The sequence below is a fragment of the Daphnia pulicaria genome, chromosome 4 (assembly GCF_021234035.1).
Source record: "Daphnia pulicaria isolate SC F1-1A chromosome 4, SC_F0-13Bv2, whole genome shotgun sequence".
Lineage (NCBI taxonomy): Eukaryota > Metazoa > Arthropoda > Branchiopoda > Diplostraca > Daphniidae > Daphnia > Daphnia pulicaria.
In genome coordinates, this window is record NC_060916.1 from 13,364,963 (window position 1) to 13,386,675 (window position 21,713).

A 21,713-nucleotide genomic window follows, 5' to 3' on the forward strand; every position below is an offset into this window, starting at 1 on the left:
AAGGCCATTTTTCATTTTCTTCACGCTCGAAGGTCACGGAAATCTTTAAGTAAAACGTGTCATGTGACGGGGGAGAGGTTGGGTGAGCACGACACGTGTTGCATCATTATCAAGCAGGTGTAATAGCCGTAAGGCTTAAGAGAGGGGTCAGGGTGAGAAAAAAATCGTATAAAACGAGAGAGAAAAGGCATTTGTAATCAGTTGAGTGAGAATCTCCGACACGGCAACAACTGCTGTGCACTATTTGTCACCAACTGCATTCTTCATCGTATTAACGGTTCGCAACCAAATGGTAAATATTCTTTTTTTTTTTTTACATGGAGTTTTGTATCACTATTATTTATTTCTGTTCGGTCAGTTATTATTGAAAATTAATGTTAAAATGATTAATATCTAGTAACTATGGTGTCGTGCTGCTGTTGGTTGTCCTTAATGGATGGGTCGACTACTGGTGTACCGATGTCTCGTGGGTATGGTGGACACCCAACTGCAACGTCACCGTCTTACCAGACAACGTACGCAACAACCGGATACTACACCACCAAAGCCCAGGAGTATTACACCACAACTTATGATGTCCCGAACATCTACACCGTAGGCTTAATACATTCTGCCTTGAGTTACAGCACCGGAGCACCACCAAGGGAGCGGAGTACTACACCACCAAGGGAGCGGAGTACTACACCACCAAGGGAGCTGAGTACTACACCACCAAGGGAGCTGAGTACTACACCACCAAGGGAGCTGAGTACTACACCACCAAGGGAGCTGAGTACTACACCACCAAGGGAGCGGAGTACTACACCACCAAGGGAGCGGAGTACTACACCACCAAGGGAGCGGAGTACTACACCCCCAAGGGAGCGGAGTACTACACCCCCAAGGGAGCGGAGTACTACACCACCAAGGGAGCGGAGTACTACACCACCAAGTATGCTGCCCCAGCCCATTAGACCGAGGCTCTAAGTACTACTCCGTTCCCAGCTACTACATCGAGGCTCCAGATTATTACACCACCACGTGGTCAAATACTACACTGAAGCGCCCAAGTACTACTCTGCCCCGAATTACTACACAGCGGCTGTTCCTTCGTTCTTCGTGGGACCGAAGTACTACACTGAGTCTCCAGTTTACTACACTACAACTTACGCTGCACCTAGCTACACCTAGCCAATACACCAAGGCCCCCAAGTAATACATCGACGAGGCCGCAAGTTGCACTACAACCCACGCTGCCCTCAGCTACCATACCGAGCCTCCGCTGCCATACCGATGCTTCCAAGTACTACACAACCAAGGCACCCGAGCTACTATGCTCCGACCTACTCCACCGAAGCTGCCAAGTTTTCCACTGCCCCGAGCTACTACACCACCAAGGCACCTGAATTTTACATCACAACCTTCGCTTCTCCAGTTTACTACAGGGAGGCTCTTAAATATCAGAGCCGAAATTTCTGATTTATTTATTTGTGTTTGTCGGTTGTTGTGATTTGTCATATCTTAATAGTTACTAGTAACTGGGAATAGTTGTTGATCTTAAATGAGAAAATAAATGTTTTAATGGAAACCATCTTCTGCGACATCTCCTAAAATTCCTTCAAGCCTTTTGACATTGCGACAATTTCATGTGTTGGAGTCGTTTCTGTTGGTCCAATCCGCTTTGCATTCGGACATATTCTGGTGCTTGGACGAACTTCATTTTCAGGGTATGTTATGAAAAAAAGTACTGGTTAGTATTATCTCTAAATTTTTAAATTTAATAGCTCTATTTTTAACTTAGGTTGGTGTAACAAGAATTGCAGATAGTGATTGGTTCTTCAAAGCAGTTAGTCTCGAAATGATCAGTCACTTGTCAAAACTTATGTATAAATGTAAAAGTTTAAAGTTGTAATTAAAGAAATATATTGAATCAACTGCTAAACATTATTTTGTGACAAGTGTCAATACACAGCAAAAAAAATCTTTAAAAGGAATTGCTTTATTGTCCCACCTCCACCCACAATTCCACCACATTTTACAGTTACATACACACATACAGATACATACATACACTTAAGTTAACCCGTTGGCTGCCACGCCATACAACCCGTAAGTTGTCCTTCTACTACTCTACGCGCCACGTCTGAAGGATCTATGACCAATGTGGGACTTGCCATTGCTGACAAGTCCGGGCTGACACGGTGACAGGAGAAGATGGAATGCACGCCTCTAGAATCCATCACCGTATCGAAAAGGAGGAAGTCCCTATGGTGCACTGCCTAACGGGGCCTTTCGGCGAATCTTGGGCTGGTGCGACTGTCCGACCCCGCGGTATGTAAACCACGAGACCGAACAGTGCGGCCCGTGCTAAGGAGCTAGGGGAGAACAAAGGCGTGGCAGCCAACGGGTTAACTAACACTAACACAAACGAAATAATACCAACAATACGATGATCCACGTTGATGACGAGTCTCGGAGTCGGTCGCGATTGTCCATTTCCATTGCCAGAAGTATTTTGTTGGCGCATTCTAAATCAGATAAAAAAATTGGATTACAGTACTACAATCGGGTTTTTAGCTCAAAGATTTAAAGATGCAATTTTATAAACGTAAAATCAAGTTTACTATTTTGAGAACTGTAAACAGAACAAAAAAATGTTTAAAGAGATAACTAAGTGCAAAGTAACTGGAACTGACTGTTTTGACAGCTGCAAAAAAGCCGTCTAGCGTTAGAAAAAAGAGACGTCCAAGTAAAACTTCGTTTGCGCGTAAGAAGGACCTGATTTTGGCAACTATTAATACACAGACGGAGTTTAACGCAACTAGACTATCGCTAGACTATTAGTAGATAACCTACGAAAATAAGTCAATTGTTGGGTACCTGGGCATAATTACGTAGTGAGTGACTGCAGGTGTGTAACAGCGGGCGGAAGCGATCACTGAAGTGGTCCAGAAACTCGCCAAGTCGCAGTGAAGTAAAACAAATTGTGTTTAGAAGCAGAAGATGAGCGTGCGTCGTGAAGATAAGGATGGAGAAGAACGTTAGTGGAAGTCCCTCCTCCGTCATGGACAAAGGTCAGCGTTGGCTCAAGAATCTCCGTGCCAGGACCACACGATATTATAAAGAAACTACGTGCTCTGTAAAAAAAAAATGTTTTACATTAATGAAAATATAAAAATGAATAAAGCAATAAAAGCATATCAAATCTTTACCTTTTCTAAGAAGCACACTGAAATGTTTATGATGAAAAAACCGTAAAATGGAATTCACAGCAACCGACAGCATTACTTCACATGTTGAGATAAATTTCCTGATGCTAAAGAAAGTGTCATGAAGTATTGCAGTAGTGTGGTGATAGGTGGTATTGATGCTTACCTTAATCATATGGGTGATTAATTTAATAAGGCATTTGACTTTCATAAAGGAGATCTGGTAACTGGTACATACATGGCAGGTCACTTCACACTCTTCATGTCTGTGAAACTCTAAGTGGGAATGGGACAAGGAAATTATCTTCGTTATTTACAAATTTACACAAATTTACCTAGAGAAATGAAACAATACCTAACTCTTAGTTTGCCGCTTTCGCTTTGAGTTTCTAGAGTTGCCTTCTAAACAGAAGTAAAATCAGCCATAACAATAAACATACTGTTGCAGGGTACGCCACAAAAAAAAACGAGATTCAGAAAAGATCCTATGGTTCATTAGCAAGAATACCCATGTTATATAAAAATCTGTAATGGTCTGGAAGCAGTAATGGGTAAATACCTTATCTCGGCACATTTGTATTCCAATATATGTGTACTTCAAACACGAGTTTTAGGCTTTTGACAGCATGATGGGCCTAATGGATGGAAATCGACTGAGCGCTCTAAGTCAACTTGTTGGAATAACTGACAGTTTGCATCTAGATTCTAGAATTTGAAGAAATTAGGTGGTACAGTATAAAAATAAGGAAATTAGGTCAAGATTAACCTACATATGATACGAAGTTCGATTTGGTAATTGAAATCACAGGAATATAAGTATAAATTAGCTATCATTTCTTTCGCCCTTTTCGCCTGGTTTCACGATGTCAGAACAACATGGGCGATACTGGCGACATCTAGTAATGAATTTTGAATCTTAAGTTAGTTGCACGCTTGCAATACGTATTGAGAATTGTAAACGGAACAAAGCTCACTTACTAGTTTAAGAAAAATTTCCGGAAAAAACCGGAAGTAAGCGAAAGCGCTTTAACCATTGAGCTGTCGTCAAATTAAACCAAATATTCGTGATCTCCATGAGATTTGCGGTCGATTAGGTGTGATTTTAAACGAAATACAAATTAAACGATTTTCCGATATTTGATGATACGTGAATAAATCAACCCCAAATTGGACGAGGATCACGAAAACCTGGTTCTTTTGAGCGTCAAATGAATATTTACCGAACTAATTTAAAAACCGGAAGTAAATAAAATGGATCTTAATCGAAAATGTAACAAGTGAGCTTTCAGCTTTGTCGCTGGAACTGTACAGTTATCACCCCGAATTACTTTATAGTAATTGCCAATAGAGTATTTAGAGATGTATAAAGTAACTGAAACTGACTGGGAAATGACCAAAGACCATGTTATAGCAATCTAGCATTAAAAATAAGAAATAGTAAAGAAGAAAGTTGAAAACTAACGTTCGCGCTCAAACTCGTCGACACCCGATTAATATAACAAGCAACAGAGGTCTCAAAACAAAAGAGCTCAAGACTTACGCCTCATCTACTCACCAAATTACGATCATCCCGTCGTCACCAAGAATCAAGCAACGCGCCACAAACAGCTTCAATCTGCAGATCTGAAGGTGATAATCGGCGTCAGTCCTTGATCCTTGAAAACAAAAAAACGAACAACGTTAAGTTACAATCAGTCAACAATAAGTAACATCAGTGTCAAAACTTTTATTTCGCCGAAAGCATTCACTTCGTAGTCAGCGGGGAATGGCACAGTTTTTAAATCACCTTGGCAAAAATTCAAATGCACAGGGAAAACGAATGGTGGTAAAATATATCAAGGTGGCAAGGCTTTATGGCGATCTTCGTTGGATTATTCGATTGTGGGAGCTGCAACACTTTAACGTGTCTACTACGACTTTTCAAAAGTTTCTAGTAGTGCGGGAATCAACTAAATGCTACGCAATCTGATCTATTCATTAAAAATCAAATTCCAAGGTTTTTAGAAATGGAGTGGATTTGTGGACGGTTAAGTCACTGCTAACTTTTTCTACGCGCAGAGAAAACAAAGTTTGATCAACAACAATATTAAATTTCTCTGAGATTTGGAGGTTGTGATTTTTACACATACAACATTTTTAAGCAAATCTAGTTTATAACTTACTCGAATGAAAAAACGGTCAAATTTGGGCATAAGTTCTGGAACTTAATGTAAAAAAGATTTTTGATTGCAGAGAAGGATCATTTCGATGTCGATCGTTTCTTTTACCCTTGTAATGGGGAGGAGATTTCCGGTTAATCTGTAACTGTAGAAGCGCGTTTTGAAAACCAAGGGCAAAACAAACAAAAAAAGAAATGAGAGTAACTAAGGCACAAACGAAGAGATGGAGAAAATTCTAGAAGCTGACAACAATTGGAATTGGCAAAGCAAATAAAGTATCACTTTTTAAAAAGCCAGAACTACTATTGTGTGATCTAGTAAAACCTTACCATTACAGGGCTAGGGTAACTCCAGGGAGGTGCTCTCCTGCTCACATATCCCATTAGGGCTGCGGATTAATAAAGAAGAATATGTGGATGCTATTTGTGTAGACATCGGCATATTTCTGAAATACACATATAAATAATGAAGTTCTTTTAAATGCTTTTGGAAGAAAACAGCGACAAATATTTACCTCTTTTAGTGTCAAGTTGCTTCAAGTGATCAAGAAAAACAGCACAGTGTAACAGCAATTTAACTCCACACTGCTGAAGGCACCTAATTCAAAGTCTTACATAGTTCAAGTGAAACTGTGTTTAGTTAATAAGAAAAGTCTGTATGTTTACCTGTTTCTGTATCTCATTCAAACATCTGATAAGTAAAGATGATTTTCACAGTAGAAGGATCAGAAGGATTGATCAGATAGATGGAAAACAGTTCAGTCATTATTTGTAGTATGGTGAGAAAACCTGACATTGTTGAAAGCTCACAATCTAGAATTCAAATAGAAAAAAGGTGTTGGTTTGAAAATAAATTAGGCAGGTACTAGAATCAGTTAAGAACACTTACATTTAATATGGTGTTGAATTTATTCCAAAAACAAAGGGCAAAACAGAAAAAGAAAGCAGCACGAACTTTCGACATGATAACAACACAATGCGATTTTAGCGACATCAAACGATACCAAACGGAGTTTATTCACCTAATTACTTTTTAAATTTTTAAATGGGGACGAACTTAAATGACAGCAAACCTCGAAGAGCTGTTTGTGATTGGTGTTCATTTATTAAAATAAGGCATGTGACGTTCAATAACTCGCTAATAAAGTGTACAAAATCAACGTAGATCCTCGCCACATAACTTATTGTCCCATTCGTGACATCAGGAGAAAGTTATAGGGCAGTGGTAAGTTCAAAAGAGAAATGGTTTAAAAAATTGAAGTAATTAATTAACAACTTTTGTTTGTAGGAGTACTGCCATATACCATTCATTTCATATACCAAGAATTAGGTTGAAGCAAACACAATTCAAGCGTACCCACTTGCGAATCAGACAACATGCACGTTATCATTTCCACAACTAGATTAAAATAAAGTGCGTAATAAACTAAGTTCGAAATAAAGCACTTAGCAAATTCCTTTTTTCCAAAATTAAATTGGTGGCCCTGAAAAGGGCCGTTTGTTAAAAGACGGGAGAAGTTTAAGCCTTGGCGGGTTTGTCGGTCTTCTTGGGCAAGAGAACGGCCTGGATGTTGGGCAAAACACCACCCTGAGCGATGGTGACACCGGAGAGAAGTTTGTTCAACTCTTCGTCGTTGCGGATGGCCAATTGCAAGTGACGAGGGATGATGCGGGTCTTCTTGTTGTCACGGGCGGCGTTACCGGCCAACTCGAGGACCTCAGCGGCCAAGTACTCCATGACGGCAGCCAAGTAGACGGGGGCACCGGCACCGACACGCTCAGCGTACGATCCCTTGCGGAGCATTCGATGGATACGACCGACGGGGAATTGAAGTCCGGCCCTGCTGGAACGGGTCTTTGACTTTCCCTTTACTTTGCCTCCTTTGCCACGACCAGACATGTTTAGATGTAGAGTAAGTAAACGCGGTTCCTAAAATCAAGGAACGAGTGATGAATACAATTTGAAAAATCGACGTTTATATAGGGACTTGAAGTTGGATTCGGAACACAATTTTGGTAGCCAATAGTAAATCTTCACTTGCCCCGAAATTCTTTCCCTTTTCCATAGCTCCGCCCCTGAGTGAACACCTACGTGATACACGCAAGTCTCTGGAGACGAGAGTTTTGGCTACCATCAAGTAGTGAAGGGGAGCCGATATCAGTATAAACAAGAAATTCGGATAAACGGACTTTACTTTCTCAGATTTCTAAGTTCAAGAATGCCCCCTAAAGTTAGTGGAAAAGCTGCGAAGAAGGCCGGCAAGGCCCAGAAGAACATTGCAAAAGGAGACAAGAAGAAGAAGCGCAAGAGGAAGGAGAGCTACGCCATTTACATCTACAAAGTGTTGAAGCAGGTCCACCCCGACACTGGTATCTCCTCCAAAGCCATGACCATCATGAACAGCTTCGTCAACGACATTTTCGAGCGCATCGCTGGAGAATCGTCCCGTCTTGCCCACTACAACAAGCGGTCGACCATCACTAGCCGGGAAATCCAGACGGCCGTCCGTCTGCTTTTGCCCGGTGAGTTGGCCAAGCACGCCGTGTCTGAAGGCACTAAGGCAGTCACCAAGTACACCAGCACCAAGTAGAGTGTTCCTCTTGTACTCTCTACAAACCGAACGGCCCTTTTCAGGGCCACCAAATTTTCAAGGAAGGAAAATATCTTAACTACTTATCTTGCCTAATCGAGTTCTAAACTCAACCCATTTTGTTGATTAGTGCGACGGAATGTTATGAAGTACTGTGATCAAGAGCTTTTCTCTTATCTGTCTGCTGAATTTTAAGTTTGGCAGATCCGGTTCAATGCGTGATATCTACATATTGAAAAAAAAAAATGATTGATATTAAAATTGATCTCCGTTAGCAACTCTTTTTAAATACTAAGGAAACCATAAAACATTTTTGTTAAATATGAAAGTTAAAAATAAAAATACTGTGTGGTTACACAGTTTCAGTTCACAAGATCTTTTAGGACGCATTGCTATGTCAAATCTTTCAAAGATGAAATAAAAGAATGATGCAGGATGCAATTCAAAATTCAAGGATTTTGTTCTTGTAGCTAGCATAAAGTCGACTAGAATATGGTTTAAAAAGTGGATAAGAAATCTTTTTCTTTAATTAATTGGTGGCCCTGAAAAGGGCCGATTGGATTGAAAGATCAGAGTTTGACTACTAAAATCGGATTTAACCGCCGAAACCGTACAGAGTGCGGCCCTGGCGTTTCAGTGCGTAGACGACGTCCATGGCCGTCACCGTCTTCCTCTTGGCGTGTTCAGTGTAGGTGACGGCGTCACGAATCACGTTCTCAAGGAACACCTTCAACACACCACGGGTCTCCTCGTAGATGAGACCGGAGATTCGCTTGACACCACCACGACGGGCAAGACGACGGATGGCCGGCTTGGTGATTCCCTGGATGTTGTCACGCAAAACTTTGCGATGACGTTTGGCGCCTCCCTTGCCGAGTCCTTTTCCTCCTTTGCCGCGACCAGTCATTTTCGAATGAGTTTCAGAGATATGAATACTGATTGAATGATTAAGCTTATCTGAAAGTACAAAGTTTATATACCCCTCCAGACCCCTCGAACGGAACGCCCATTGGTTGAACCTTTGTCAAGCCATCTCACTAACAAAGAGAAATTCCGTTATAAATTTTTTCCCTCCCATTTTTTGAACTTACCAATCCCTAGCCGTAAACCTTACTTAGTTCCTCAACGTCCGTCGACTCCCTACATATACCAACCGCTTTTCTGTTCGATTATTCGAAAATTTTATCAGTTGTTCGAAATGGCCCGTACTAAGCAGACCGCTCGTAAATCTACCGGTGGCAAGGCGCCTCGCAAACAGTTGGCCACCAAAGCAGCTCGCAAGAGTGCGCCGGCCACTGGAGGAGTCAAGAAACCCCATCGTTATCGTCCCGGCACCGTCGCCCTTCGTGAGATCCGTCGCTACCAAAAGTCGACCGAGCTTCTGATCCGCAAGTTGCCATTCCAGCGCTTGGTCAGAGAAATCGCCCAGGATTTCAAGACCGACTTGCGTTTCCAGAGCTCGGCCGTCATGGCCCTGCAGGAGGCCAGCGAGGCTTACTTGGTGGGTCTTTTCGAAGACACCAACTTGTGCGCCATCCACGCCAAGCGAGTCACCATCATGCCAAAAGACATCCAGCTCGCCCGCCGTATTCGTGGTGAACGTGCTTAAGCGACTCAATCCCTTTTGACTTACCAATCGGCCCTTTTCAGGGCCACCATTTACTAAAGCAAAGATGATCAACCACCCATGATTTTCAATTCAATACCATTGTAAATCTTTCTTGTCGTCACAGACTGATGTCAAAGAAAGAGAATTACCTTTACAATAAGGAATAGCAAATGCCAAATAGCCTACTCTTACTTATCGCGAACTACTGGTTCCTTCTGAATGTCCTTCCTTTTCGATGATTTTAATGTGGCAATGAAAACTGCTACAATTTTTTGCTAAACAAAAACAAACATTGAATCATTATGCAATATTTTTTAACTGCATCCAAACAAATAAATCACAAACCATCTAAACAGTGGGAAACTTGTGGGAAACTGAAAAATTTTGAACCAACCTGGTTTGTGGTCTGCAAACAAGATCTGGCAGTCGGTTTATTCTTGTGATCTTCGCCACTCATTCTTTCAATCCAATCACTTTATTTAAATTCACAACCACATTCCTAACTCCAAATTATTTGTTTCAATTTTTCCCCAGATACAAATAAGAATAGCATTTGCATTTTAAAACAAGAACACAGACGACAATCAAAATCTAAAGTCACACCACACAAGAAGGCGAAGTAGACAAAACAAGCCACCTGGTGGCCAAAATTTAGAGCTCATCCTACATTTTTGTTTTTGACGGCGCGACCTCTCAAAAACCGATTTTCAGAAAAACGATATGGTTGCTCGTTCGTCCGCTTTTACGAACTTACGAAGAGAAGCGAAAAGAAATAAGAGAGATTTGAGGGATTCAGAGACTTATCCTTTACAACGAAATTTTACATTCGATACTTGATCTCAGAGTCATTGATTCAGTTCTGAGATTTGGTACTGGTAGATTAATTTGGTACTGGTAGATTAACACGACAAAACTTGCAGGGCTATTCGTACCAAAATATAAAAGAAGAAATACTTTTAGTTCGCCAGCATAAAAAATACGCAAAGGAAACCGATTACGGGATAAAGCAGCGAAAAATAAAAGAAATTCCATTTGCGAAATTCCTCTACTAGGTGTCACAACTGTCACATGACACGTTAATCATGTCATAATGATTATAAACCTTTTTTGCATAGAACAACAAGCAGATGAGGAGGAGCCCAATATTATTCTGCACAGCAAAAAAATGCACCTTCACTTATGCTTGTCTGAGCCCTGCTTTGATCAACCGATCGACGTTACAACATGGGTATGGAGACAGTCTCTCCATATACCATATGCTCAAAACCATCGATCAATCACGGAAACGGTATTTTCCCTATTGTTCAGTTATTAATCTAATGCCAATCTTTTTTAAAAAATAAAGTTTTATCAAGAAATATATATATTGAACTTTGTAGCATTTTTCGAATAATACATTTTAAATAAACACGATTTGATCTCACCGTAAAAGGTCATATTTCGTGAGATTTTTAATTTTTGCAATCCGAAAACGAAGTACAGGAGGGAAAATGTCTTTGGATTCATGAGACATAAATTACGTCTTTTCTGATGATTATGGATTTAGAGAATTAATTTTTAATTTTACTTTTTCATAATTAATTTTCTTTGCCTTAATATTATATTAATTTGGAAACAAAACCAAAACCATGCAATCAACCGTTGAAACCGTCCACCAGGTGTTTCGTGTGTCGTGTTTTGATGTTGCGTTTCGTTTCCACAACTAATACAACAGCCGCCAGTCCTAACCCTAACCTAACCCCATTCTCCTTTCCGATCTATGCTTGTCTGCGGGCTGCTTTGATTACCCGCCCGATCAACGGATGCAACTACAATGCCCGACAGCCCGAGGGGTGGCGCAAAGATTTATATTCAACACGACAACGTTGCTCAACAAATGTCCCTTCCCCTTGTCCAAAACTCCAACAAGCATTTTTCGATGTTTTTTCGAAAAAATAGTCGACGCTTTGAAGCAAATCGAAAGTTGTTTTGACCATTTTCTAATAATTACTGACCACTGGAGAATGTTAAAGTTGATCCCGTAGCCTCTGTTTTTGTAAACTTCACGTCAGAATAGGATTTCATTAGTGTATTTCACATTTTACAACGTCTTGGTTGCTGATAGACAAGAATAATTTAGTTCTTGATTCAGCTTCCGGACAATTCGCCGTTTCTTTATCGCCTAATATTAGTGCCGTCTTCTAAGAGAAGAAATGAGTACTCCCCAGCCTAAACTAAACTCTGCTCTGGGTGCAGACAATGAAGTGGAGTTGCAGGCTCAGCCAATGGATCTAGCACACAAGTCCAGTCCCATGATTACTTCAACTGGAAGTGCCACATCTATACCCACCAGAGTAATTGGAGAAGCTGCCAAACCAATTTTCTTGGTATGAACTTTAAAGAACATTTCAGATAATAAAGTAAATCTAGAAAAATTAATTTCGTAATTTTCCAATGTTGTGTCATTAAGCAGGTCAAACCATCAGGAAGTCCAATTCCTACTATAACTGGGGCTGGGATGTCTTTGTCTAATACCGGGACTAACCCCACAGTTTCTACTATTATCCAAAATGTTCCTGTGCCAGTAGCCGTTACTGTGCCCATACCAATGACCAAGTTCCAAGCTGCAATACGCCCAGGTGCTACAGTTGCCCCTCGAGTAGTGCCAACAGCTCTTGTAACAACTTCTGGGACTTATGCGAATCTATCATCACATGTGCCAAAAGGTATTTTGTTGTTATTATTGTATGTATACATATTTCCATTGAGATGAGGCATTTATTAATTTTTTAAATATAATAGGTCCAGCCGCAGTTGCCAGTATCGCGATTCCGCGCTCTGCTGTTGCTTCGGCCGCGATTATAAGGCCTGTTCCTTCAGCAAGTTCTGCCATTTCTCAAGTGACTGGGTAAGTCAAACATTTTTTTTCTCGTTTATTACTCACGTTTATTCATTTTTTGTTTCATTCCTGATTGCTTTAACTAGATTTACGGTTTCAAATCGTGCTGTAAGACCCACGTCAATTTCGGCAGTTAGGCCGAGTAGTGTTGATGTCGGTAATGTTGCAGCTGCTACTCTGAGTGGTACCTGGGTGACAGTAACCCCAGCCACTGCCGTCATCCAGCCACCTCCCGTACCTACTTTATATAAAGCAACGGCAAACGCAGCAGCTAACACCTCTGTCAAGAGCACGACCAATCTCATTCTGGCCACTGGTCACAAATCCGCACCCGTACTAACTCCTGCACCAAGTGCAAGTTCGATTTCAATTATTGGGCCTCCTAGAGCTTCTGTTCCTACACCGGCGTCAAACATTACACTTTTCTCTGTCAGGGGATCTTCCAACCAAGCAGGTTAGATTTAGGACTTCTTTTTACAATTTTTCCTGCGTGATATTAGCAAATGCTTTGTTGTTTTCTGAATAGTTGTTAATTCGCGTGCTCTAGCAAATCCAACCATGACGGTTGGACAACGTCCGGGAACTGATGTAATAAAATCCACCTCAGCAGCACTTCTACAAAGTGCTTCACAACGCCCTTCTTCTATGATGATAACATCGGCATCTTCTGCTCAGGTTTGTAGTTAAATACTGAAGAAAACTAAATAAAAAGACTGCTGAAATTAAACTAATGATACCATATTTCATAGAATGCTGAGAAACACTTCGTAAAAACGGTTGCGGGATCTGGAACCGTGGCAGTCGGCTCTAGCATCAATAACCAAGGATCTTCTCAACCTCGCCCTGCAAGCAATTCAATTGGCCCGGTTCAAATTGCCGCAAGAACGATTCCGCCAGCTGGAACAGTTCCTCTTACCTCTGCTAGTTCGCTTGTTACTGCTAATTCTGGTTAATATCCCCAAACATTTTGAGTATATAACTCTTTAATCGGTCGTTTTATTTGTAGGAGTAACCCCTGTTGTTTTTACTGGTGGTTTAAAGAATATCACGCCTCTTTCGACCGTTACAGCTGTTGGAAAGGTAGTTGTTTAATGTACTATTTCTTCTAATGTATTTCTTTGCTTCAAAAACGAATAATCTATAGGTTGGTCAGCAAAGTATTGCTGTGCAATTTCCTCAGATGTCGGGACCTGTAGTCGGCACGAAATCGGGAGGTTCATCTCAACCAACCATTGTCGCTGGAACTCGACCTGGTAAGACCAACTCAGTTCCTGTTTGTTAGATATTCACACTAAGTTCCTAATTCCATTCTTAGCGGTGTCGAGCTCTGTATCCGTTGGAGGCGGAGCAGCTTCTGGTAGTTCCAGAACGTATCTTGTTACTACTCAGGCACCGCCTTCGACGATTATCCCAGTTGCAAAAGTTTTACCTCAACCCATTGTCTCGACAGTGACGGTCATGGGACCTTCAGTTTCCAAGAGTAAATGCATTGACTTTCTTTTAAATTATTTTAAAACATATATTCATGTAAGTTTTCCTCTAGCAACTGTGAGTGTGACGTCCAGCAACGTATCCAGTACCTCTTCGTCAAACGAAATTCAAGGAACCGGAACTACATCGGCTGGTTCTTCTACTGGGGTGTATTTGCATGCTACATCCCGATCGTCTACCGGTATGTTACTAAATGAATGTGAGAAACTACAATTCAATACTTACTATAATCCTCTTAAATCCTTTAGCGACAGTTGAGACCAGCGGTAATCAAATCACATATCCGATTGTAACCCAACCCAACACTCCCTCTAAGTTAATTGGAACATCACCCAGGCCTAGCATTTTGCGTAAGCGTGACTACGAAGGGTGAGTCCTAAAAATGATATTGTTTTTGCGACAGCAATAATGTTTGAAATTATTTTCTTCCTAGTGTTCCGCTGAAAGCCCAAAAGAATCTTACAACTACTTTAACTTTGATGACGTCATCGGTTAATACTCCGTCGATTAATAGTGCGACTACATCTGCAGCTCCAGCAATATCTCCGCCGTCACCTCGTCGTTTGGATCTTGGTTTACCATCCGGTGGGCCTAATGGAGATTCATCTCGGTCTTCAAGTGGCGGATCAACTACATTATCGGCATCGTCCTCTCCCGGTATACCGCCCGATCTAGATGAAAGTAACCCACCAACCATCGTTCCAACTGCACCAGGAGCGGCAATTTTAGGTACAGTCTTATCTTGATTTAACAAGATTTATGTAACTTATCAGTTATTTATTTTATAATAATTGTGCTCACAGGTAAAGCCTTGTCGAGTATTCAGGTGAAGCAAGAAGCAATAGAAAATAGTGATGCAAGCGGAGCCATTTCGTCGTTGATGAGAATGAGCACATCATCTTCACACGTGCATTCTGCTACCGCCGAAGTTCAAATGAGTCCAAGGAAAAAGCCGAGGAAGCAGCAATTGTAATTACATTAACTATTGTCATTTGCAAAATCTTTATATAACTACTATTTTTCTACTCCAGGCTCGGCCAAGAACTACAAGAAGTACGTTCGAGCGATGATGAAATGCATGCAGGATTAAACATAAAAGAATTGAAAATTGAAACCTCTGTGAAACGTATGTATTTTTCCTATCTTGAGAACAAAACAAATCGGTTTTGTTTTCTTAATCCGATGCTTAATTTTCTTTCCGACTTTAGCTGAACCTAAAGAAGCGGCTGCTGTCGTCAAACGACCACGCATTTCTTTGATCAGTTCCTACCGCCAAACCTGGAAACCACGTAATCATCATTTTACTCGTTATTCGGATGTGAAATTGAAAGATGAGCGGCGTCCGACGGTCACCGATTTGGCCAATCAGAAGCAAATCATGCAGAAAGTGCACGGATGGAAAGTGTTTCATCTCACCGCACAAATTGAAGAAATGGTGAGTAAGCGATAACAATTTAACCATGTGACATGTTCATACGATGCTTTTCTGTAGGCTCATTCTGAATCGCAAGTTCATGAACGTTTGAGTATGGTTCTGGACGTTATGGAAAAACTAGGGGCTGGAAAAGGCGGAGATCGTGACCTTATGCGTGTGAATGAACTTATAAAGGTGATATCATAACTTTTTAGAAAATTTGTTAGCTTTCTAATGACGCCGTTCGTACACAGGGAAATCTACAACGAAGTAAAGTCATCCAGGATGGCTTGGAGGATTCTAAAAATCAAGTGCAAAAAATTTTTGATCATAAGCCCCGTGCCGAAGAAATTATCCAGCGTTACATGTACAAACGATTGGCCAAAAAGCGAGAAAAGTTATAATCTGGTTTACTCATGAATCTATTTTCCTCTTAAAGACTAAGTAATAAATACTTTAGTAGCGCGCGTATTTCCCACCAGTATAATTTCCGTATTTGCTTTTATAAACGTTTGAAGATTTGCATTGTTTTGACATGTAATACATTTCATTTCAGCCCTATATATCCAGTGAATCAAGGTAGTTTTAAATTCCCAGCGGATTTTGTTGGATCAAACCTCCATTCTCACACATTTCCTTGGCGATTTGACTCATTGTGGTGAAATTGCTCAGCTGGGACTGCGACTTGACAGCAGTCAAATTCAATTGAATACGATCCAATGCCTAGAATAAGTAATTTTTCTGAATAAACATGGCATTCTTAACCAAAAAAAAACAAAACAAAAAAGCTACTTACTTCATTGCACCAAACACGAGCTATCATTTCTTCGTGACTGGCTGAGGGGATGTTCATATTAAGGGCACGTGTCGCACGGGAAAGGACGACAACATTGGAGTAAATGTCGATTGCAGCAGACGCAACACGATTTAACAGAAATTGTTCATCAAGAATGCCTTTTCCGTATTTGACCAACAGGCTTTCAATTGTTATACCAAATCCTTCAACAGCCTACGACAAAATTTTATTAGGATTTGATTCATTATTAAATTGAAACAATATTTACCTTAGAAGTCAGTTGTCCCTGAAGAGCAAGTTTAGGATGAACTTCAGCCAGTGAATTGGTCTGACTAAATCCTACGGTTCGCTTTGCGCGTTTGGCCGCCTCTCCCAGTATAACACCGACGTTTCCACTCTTCAGAGCTTTTTGCAGTTGCCTCAAGTGTCCACCGGCAAACTGAAGACCTATTGCAAAGGAATTTTGTACTATTTTCAAAAACTTATAAAAAAATTGCAGTTAGTAAGTACCGGTGAGAGCAACGAAAAGACGAAGAATGTCGTTCGTTCCTTCAAAAATACGAAAGATTCTCAAATCACGCATAACTTTTTCCAATCCGTTGCCAGTCATGAATCCATTTCCGCCCAAAATCTAAACAAAATGATGCGATAAGTTGATTTGAAAACAGCAACAACTAATGCAGCAATAAATACCTGGATGGCTTCGTCGGTTACAGTCCTACGGGCAAAGAAATTAAGAAAACATTGGCCTGGTTCTTTTAAAAAACGTAAGCTATTTAAAATTACCATGCTGCTTCTGACGCGAACACTTTGGAAATAGCTGCTTCCAACTGGAAATCGGTAGATCCCTTGTCCATGTTCGAGCTAATCATGTACGCCATCGACTCGGTAACATAATGAAGCATAGCCATACGGGCAAGTCTAAATATACCCAACATGATTAATATAGGAAAGGGAATTATGAATGAGCATTACTTCATACTTTTCCTGAATGGTTCCGTACGAATCGATGCGGCGGCCAAACTGAACGCGAGCAGTGGCGTGCTGGATTGCAGCTTTGGTCGATGACTTCATGGTGCCTGACAAAGCAGCAGCCATGCCAAATCTGCCGTTATTTAAAATATTCATGGCCACCTAAATCGATTAATTCAGTCATGTCATATTTAATTTTAAAAAGGCGAAAATATAATTAAGCAAAAAACCATACCTTAAAACCCTGCCCAACTCCTCCAAGCACGTTCTCCACAGGGATGGGTACATTATCATAGTACACTTCAGCAGTGTTGGAACACTTGATGCCCATCTTTTTCTCAGGAGGGCCGGAAGTAACACCACCGAATGCCCTTTCGACGATGAAAGCAGTCACCTTGTCTTTCGTCTCACCGGTGACGGGGTCAGTTACGGGCGTTTGGGCAAAAACGGTCATGACTTCGGCAAATCCGCCGTTACTGATCCAGATTTTCGATCCATTTAGAATAAAGTGTTTGCCATCAGGGGATAATACAGCTCGAGATCTGCGTTACATATTGAGGAGTAATAATGTTAAAATAAGGAAAAAAATGAAATGTCTAAAAAAATATTCCATCACCTGATGGAGTTGGCATCACTACCACTGGAAGGTTCTGTTAAACAAAATGCTGCAAAAGCTTCACCAGTGGCAACTCTTGGTAAATATTTCTTCTTTTGTTCTTCATTTCCAAATAAAGTGATGCCCTACATAAGATATGGTTGCAACAAAACTTTCACACACTAAATATAACAAACATTTGAACATACTTTGAAACCAATGGATTGATGGGCTCCTAAAAAGATACCAACTCCTAAATCAAACCCTCCAACAATTTCAACTAGGCGTGCATACTGAGTGTTGTTTAACCCTACACCGTCATATTCAGTAGGTGCTTGAAGGCCAAAAGCACCAAGCTCCCTTAAACCTTGTGTTGTTGCTTCAGGTACAGAGGCTTCACGATCATTGAGGGCTGCATCATTGACCTCTACAAAAAATTTGTGTGTGGGATCAACTAAAAGCTGCAGAGTTTCTTTCTGGTCTGCAGTAAGAGCATCAGGATAAGGGAAAACTTGTGATGAGTTGGTGGAACCAAGAAATAAGTTCATAACAAAAGAACTTGATTTGACTGGTTTCTTGTCGAGTTTCTTTTCAGTGGCAGGCTTTTTGGTGACATCCTTAGGGGCTGGCTGAGGAGTTGAAGAAAGTAGCCTAAAATATAAAAAGCAATTGTAAATTAAAAGTAGAAAATGCATTTTGCGAGTTGATTACACAAACATAGAACTTGATCAAGAGAAATTACCGCAAGTTTTCGCGAACAAGATTCTTCGATAAAATTTGCAAATTGCGACCGGAACGAAGCATTTTAATATTTAAAAAAAAAACAGATAGGAAAACTAGGTCACCGAAATCAAAAGCAGTTCGTGACTGAGGCTAAAAAGCAAAATAAGATAACGTGAAGAAGTGCCATCTAGCGGTAGAGTAAAGGGCGCAAATATTTGAACCGTTTGTACTTTTTTTATTGACCTTCTTTTCTGACTGAATAACCTTTCTTCTTCTGACAACAACTCTTCAAAGAGACCTTCTGTTCTGATTTTCTTCCGTTAAATACCCTAAAAAGATATCTATGACCCCCATAACATGCCCATGGGACAATTCGGATATGCATACTTGGAATGATAAATCCGTCAGAGGGTCATCGTTTCATTCTTTCTTTCTCGTTGTTTCGAGCCAATCAGGGCTTAGAAAAAGGAAATCGTTTTCCTCTCTACACCTAAATTGTCAATACATTTAACATTGAGTCGCCAGAAAATAGTCAGCGTCGTGTTCAGCACCTCATCCGTGCCAAAGCAATAAATAGAAATTATTTTAGTCAAGCAATATAGTTGTATCTTCGTTTAAAAATTGAATAACTTCGTCAGTATGCCGCGAGTTAAAAGTGTAAAGTCTTTATAAAAAAGCTTGCATAGATTTCATAATTAAAATCCAGGATAGTTTTTGTGATAAAATGCCGATGAGTGAACTGAAGGATGGAGGACTGGAATCCATCCTTGGATTTAGATAAATCTGCTATCAATCCCTTTGATGAATTGCGTAAGTTACTAAATAATTGTTTAAATACAGAAGTTGTTATTGATTGTAAAATTTTTAACTTTTAGCCTCCTCTTTGTCGGAGGAACTTTTCAAGATCGGTAGGAAGAAGTTACTGAGAAAAACGGATTGTTATAAACATCAGTCCATTCCTTATTAAGCTACTCACAACTTCTAATCGACGCACTTTGGATCTCACACAAACGGACGAAGAAGGCATCAATTTATGGCCTCTACAATCATGTATTCTTAATATTGCATAGCCAGAAGCACAGTAATAGCACGCATAATTTGTTAAAATTCTTCGAGGATTTTTGTTCTCGCATATGTAATTCATATTTTTTCTGGCTTGTATGACACTCGTAGTATCTGGAAACGTTGCGGCTTGATTCCTTACATTCCCACTATCAAGAGCATTTAAATTTCATTTCAAAATTTTCAAAACTAAAAGTACTGGAAATTTCCTTTACAAAAGCAGGAAACGATTGCTTCCAGATTCTTGGAACACATTGTCCAGAATTAAGGTAATTAGTTAATTACTAATTGTCCAACAAAAAGCTTGTTTTTATTTAATTGATTCCAACAAGTTTTGTTATGTGTACCATTAAGAGAACTACTTGCCGAAAGCTGTCAGGTTTCCGATGACGGAATTCGAGAACTATGCGTGACTGGAAACTGTAAATCCATTTGTGTTTTGGATTTAACCGGATGCGAGCTGTGTACAACCAAAGCAATTCAAATGGCACTTGACAATTTGCCGGAATTAAAAATACTGCGTCACGAGTTCCTTATTGAATGGTTGGCTGGAATCGCCCAAATCGCGTTAGATCAAAAGCTAAAATTACCAAACTATTCTTTGTCAACGCTACATGTCCTGGGTCAAACAGTCTACGAAAGTGGAAGTCTGGAACAATCGTTGCTTCCATGCCCTAACGTTACAAAAGTTATCTTTGATGTGGAAACTCAGGGTTTGAAAGGGAGTGAGGTCTCCAGTATAGTTTCCCAAAAGCTCTGAGTATTCGAAATGAACAATTATGCAAGAAAAATAGAAGGTTACAAGTCCATATCTGATATGGAGCTGACGTTGGGCGAAGACTTTCTTCCTCTTATAAGGAAGTATGAAATTACCTTTAAGAAAATGGGAGTCGAAGAACAGTTCATTAAATATGACTCTATTACCATCCTCAAAAGTGGGCCCAATCTCGAAAATCCATATGTTCCTGATGGTCAGTGTCACCGAAGAAGAGCAAAATCGGTTCAAAAGGGGCCAGTAATAAAGAAACTTAAGACTCTGTAATGAACCCATGGCCTACTGGTTAAACCTCTCGTCCTGCATTCCTACTCAAAATATATTGACTTAATTGTTTTGCTTAATGAAAACTTCCCCTATATTTCTTCTGTTCACGGTGTAAACAACTTTGTATTACCTTACATTATTCCCATAGGAATAGAAAATACACAAATTGTAACGCAGAACGCAGCACAACTAGAAACAAAACAAAAAAGCGAGGGGAACTGTGGGCCAAAAAGCGGTGCAGAATTCGGGGCAGTTCATCCCGACCCGAATTCTTCGTTAGGCCGTTAATTTTGGTCTTAATTTTTTTTAATTTTTGGCCTTTGCCTTTTAGCTTTTCCGTCTTAATTTTGGAAAACGATCGGTTTTCAGGGCGAAAAATCCTCTCCCCCTGCCCTATCGGGGCACGGGGCAAACGACAAAAGAAAGATGAATCTATTTCTGACCTACGAATAAATTGATCGTTTCGGTGCCAAACCCTAGTGATTAGCTCAATATCATTACATTCATATCTATGCTAATCTTTACATAACAAAAAAAAAATAAAAATTAAGCAACAAAAGTGCCCCACAAACAAAAACAAGTTGTTTGTTACAACCAACAGAAAAATTCCATATGCCGTTTGAGTTTTATCTACTAAAAAGGTAACCTTTGCTATTGCTGTAGTAAAAGATCACGAGCACAAATTAAACACTTACGCAACAGCCACACCATCAGCAGCTTAGAGCTCACACTAACTTTCTTTCGAGTTTAATTTATAACTTATTAAAAGAGAAAAGGTACCTCAAATTTTCGCGAACAAGATTCTTCGACAAGAATTGCAAATTGCGACCGGAGCGAAGCATTTTCATCAAATAAACAAATGCAAAAATTAGGTCACACTGAAAGGAAAAGCAGTTTGTTGACTGAAAGGGCCCAAAAGCAACAGACGACTGTAACACATGAACGGAGTGGACAAGTGCTATCTAGCGGTGGAGAACAGTAGGGTTCATAGAGGCTGATAAGCAGAAATATCTTTTAAAAGCAATCTTGCACTTGCACTTCTTATCTTGACTTGACTAAGTAAATTTACGGCATCTATAAAATAAAAAATAAATAAAAAAAATATCTGAAGCAATATTTTAGTCAATTCAAAAATTGAGTTTTAAGAGAGAAATTAATAATAAGCATTCGTAAAGGAAGCATTGAAAGCTGCGA

General features: G+C 40.2%; 6 protein-coding genes and 2 long non-coding RNA genes across 10 annotated transcripts; 4 read left to right on the plus strand and 4 right to left on the minus strand.

Moving 5' to 3' along the window:
- The first annotated feature begins 11 nt into the window (after positions 1-11).
- On the plus strand, positions 12-680 carry LOC124337411. Its single transcript, XR_006917338.1, has 3 exons — positions 12-292; positions 398-554; positions 627-680. It is a non-coding gene; the product is annotated as an uncharacterized LOC124337411 (long non-coding RNA).
- A 1,694-nt stretch (positions 681-2,374) lies between these two features.
- On the minus strand, positions 2,375-6,824 carry LOC124337379. The gene is made up of 11 exons (XR_006917291.1): positions 6,236-6,824; positions 6,013-6,159; positions 5,862-5,944; positions 5,677-5,792; positions 4,744-4,843; positions 3,748-3,886; positions 3,544-3,673; positions 3,355-3,464; positions 3,192-3,295; positions 2,860-3,116; positions 2,375-2,507 (listed from the first exon to the last, which is right to left on the minus strand). It is a non-coding gene; the product is annotated as an uncharacterized LOC124337379 (long non-coding RNA).
- A 41-nt stretch (positions 6,825-6,865) lies between these two features.
- Positions 6,866-7,246, minus strand: LOC124337750 (histone H2A). The gene has a single exon (XM_046791777.1). It carries the CDS (start codon positions 7,244-7,246, stop codon positions 6,866-6,868), a length of 381 nt encoding a protein of 126 aa, XP_046647733.1.
- Positions 7,247-7,565: 319 nt separating this feature from the next.
- Positions 7,566-7,937, plus strand: LOC124337281 (histone H2B.3). Its single transcript, XM_046791387.1, has one exon. The coding sequence runs from the start codon at positions 7,566-7,568 to the stop codon at positions 7,935-7,937; it is 372 nt and encodes a 123-aa protein (XP_046647343.1).
- A 595-nt stretch (positions 7,938-8,532) lies between these two features.
- On the minus strand, positions 8,533-8,859 carry LOC124337334 (histone H4). Its single transcript, XM_046791442.1, has one exon. The coding sequence runs from the start codon at positions 8,842-8,844 to the stop codon at positions 8,533-8,535; it is 312 nt and encodes a 103-aa protein (XP_046647398.1). The 5' UTR covers positions 8,845-8,859.
- A 273-nt stretch (positions 8,860-9,132) lies between these two features.
- Positions 9,133-9,546, plus strand: LOC124337327 (histone H3). Its single transcript, XM_046791435.1, has one exon. It carries the CDS (start codon positions 9,136-9,138, stop codon positions 9,544-9,546), a length of 411 nt encoding a protein of 136 aa, XP_046647391.1. The 5' UTR covers positions 9,133-9,135.
- A 1,855-nt stretch (positions 9,547-11,401) lies between these two features.
- On the plus strand, positions 11,402-15,892 carry LOC124336893 (histone deacetylase complex subunit SAP130-like). Of its 2 annotated transcripts, none has more exons than XM_046790802.1 (17): positions 11,402-11,912; positions 11,996-12,251; positions 12,328-12,433; positions 12,511-12,878; positions 12,951-13,099; positions 13,174-13,372; positions 13,431-13,504; positions 13,569-13,677; positions 13,740-13,904; positions 13,968-14,096; positions 14,164-14,284; positions 14,349-14,644; positions 14,719-14,884; positions 14,947-15,041; positions 15,124-15,350; positions 15,408-15,524; positions 15,584-15,892. In XM_046790802.1, exons 1-17 carry the CDS (start codon positions 11,739-11,741, stop codon positions 15,731-15,733), a joined length of 2,901 nt encoding a protein of 966 aa, XP_046646758.1. In that variant the 5' UTR covers positions 11,402-11,738; the 3' UTR covers positions 15,734-15,892. The 2 variants fall into 2 exon arrangements, with proteins under 2 accessions (XP_046646758.1, XP_046646759.1); XM_046790803.1 differs by having other exon boundaries at positions 11,403-11,912; positions 11,999-12,251.
- On the minus strand, positions 15,799-21,457 carry LOC124336955 (very long-chain specific acyl-CoA dehydrogenase, mitochondrial-like). Of its 2 annotated transcripts, none has more exons than XM_046790921.1 (11): positions 21,300-21,457; positions 17,902-18,343; positions 17,714-17,838; positions 17,333-17,639; positions 17,108-17,259; positions 16,912-17,046; positions 16,819-16,843; positions 16,636-16,756; positions 16,394-16,572; positions 16,126-16,338; positions 15,799-16,052 (listed from the first exon to the last, which is right to left on the minus strand). In XM_046790921.1, exons 1-11 carry the CDS (start codon positions 21,365-21,367, stop codon positions 15,915-15,917), a joined length of 1,905 nt encoding a protein of 634 aa, XP_046646877.1. In that variant the 5' UTR covers positions 21,368-21,457; the 3' UTR covers positions 15,799-15,914. The 2 variants fall into 2 exon arrangements, with proteins under 2 accessions (XP_046646877.1, XP_046646878.1); XM_046790922.1 differs by lacking the exon at positions 21,300-21,457 and adding an exon at positions 18,435-18,562.
- Positions 21,458-21,713: the final 256 nt, after the last annotated feature.

Bases quoted from the DNA above. Each gene is read 5' to 3' on its own strand.
- LOC124337750 (XM_046791777.1), bottom strand. From the start codon at position 7,246: ATGTCTGGTCGTGGCAAAGGAGGCAAAGTAAAGGGAAAGTCAAAGACC.
- LOC124337281 (XM_046791387.1), top strand. From the start codon at position 7,566: ATGCCCCCTAAAGTTAGTGGAAAAGCTGCGAAGAAGGCCGGCAAGGCC.
- LOC124337334 (XM_046791442.1), bottom strand. From the start codon at position 8,844: ATGACTGGTCGCGGCAAAGGAGGAAAAGGACTCGGCAAGGGAGGCGCC.
- LOC124337327 (XM_046791435.1), top strand. From the start codon at position 9,136: ATGGCCCGTACTAAGCAGACCGCTCGTAAATCTACCGGTGGCAAGGCG.
- LOC124336893 (XM_046790802.1), top strand. From the start codon at position 11,739: ATGAGTACTCCCCAGCCTAAACTAAACTCTGCTCTGGGTGCAGACAAT. The intron at 13,505-13,568 runs GTAGTTGTTTAA...AATAATCTATAG, and splicing joins CCGTTACAGCTGTTGGAAAG to GTTGGTCAGCAAAGTATTGC. The intron at 14,285-14,348 runs GTGAGTCCTAAA...TTTTCTTCCTAG, and splicing joins CGTAAGCGTGACTACGAAGG to TGTTCCGCTGAAAGCCCAAA.
- LOC124336955 (XM_046790921.1), bottom strand. From the start codon at position 21,367: ATGAAAATGCTTCGCTCCGGTCGCAATTTGCAATTCTTGTCGAAGAAT. The intron at 17,047-17,107 runs GTATGAAGTAAT...GGGTATATTTAG, and splicing joins TACGGAACCATTCAGGAAAA to ACTTGCCCGTATGGCTATGC. The intron at 16,339-16,393 runs GTAAATATTGTT...ATTTTGTCGTAG, and splicing joins AGGGACAACTGACTTCTAAG to GCTGTTGAAGGATTTGGTAT.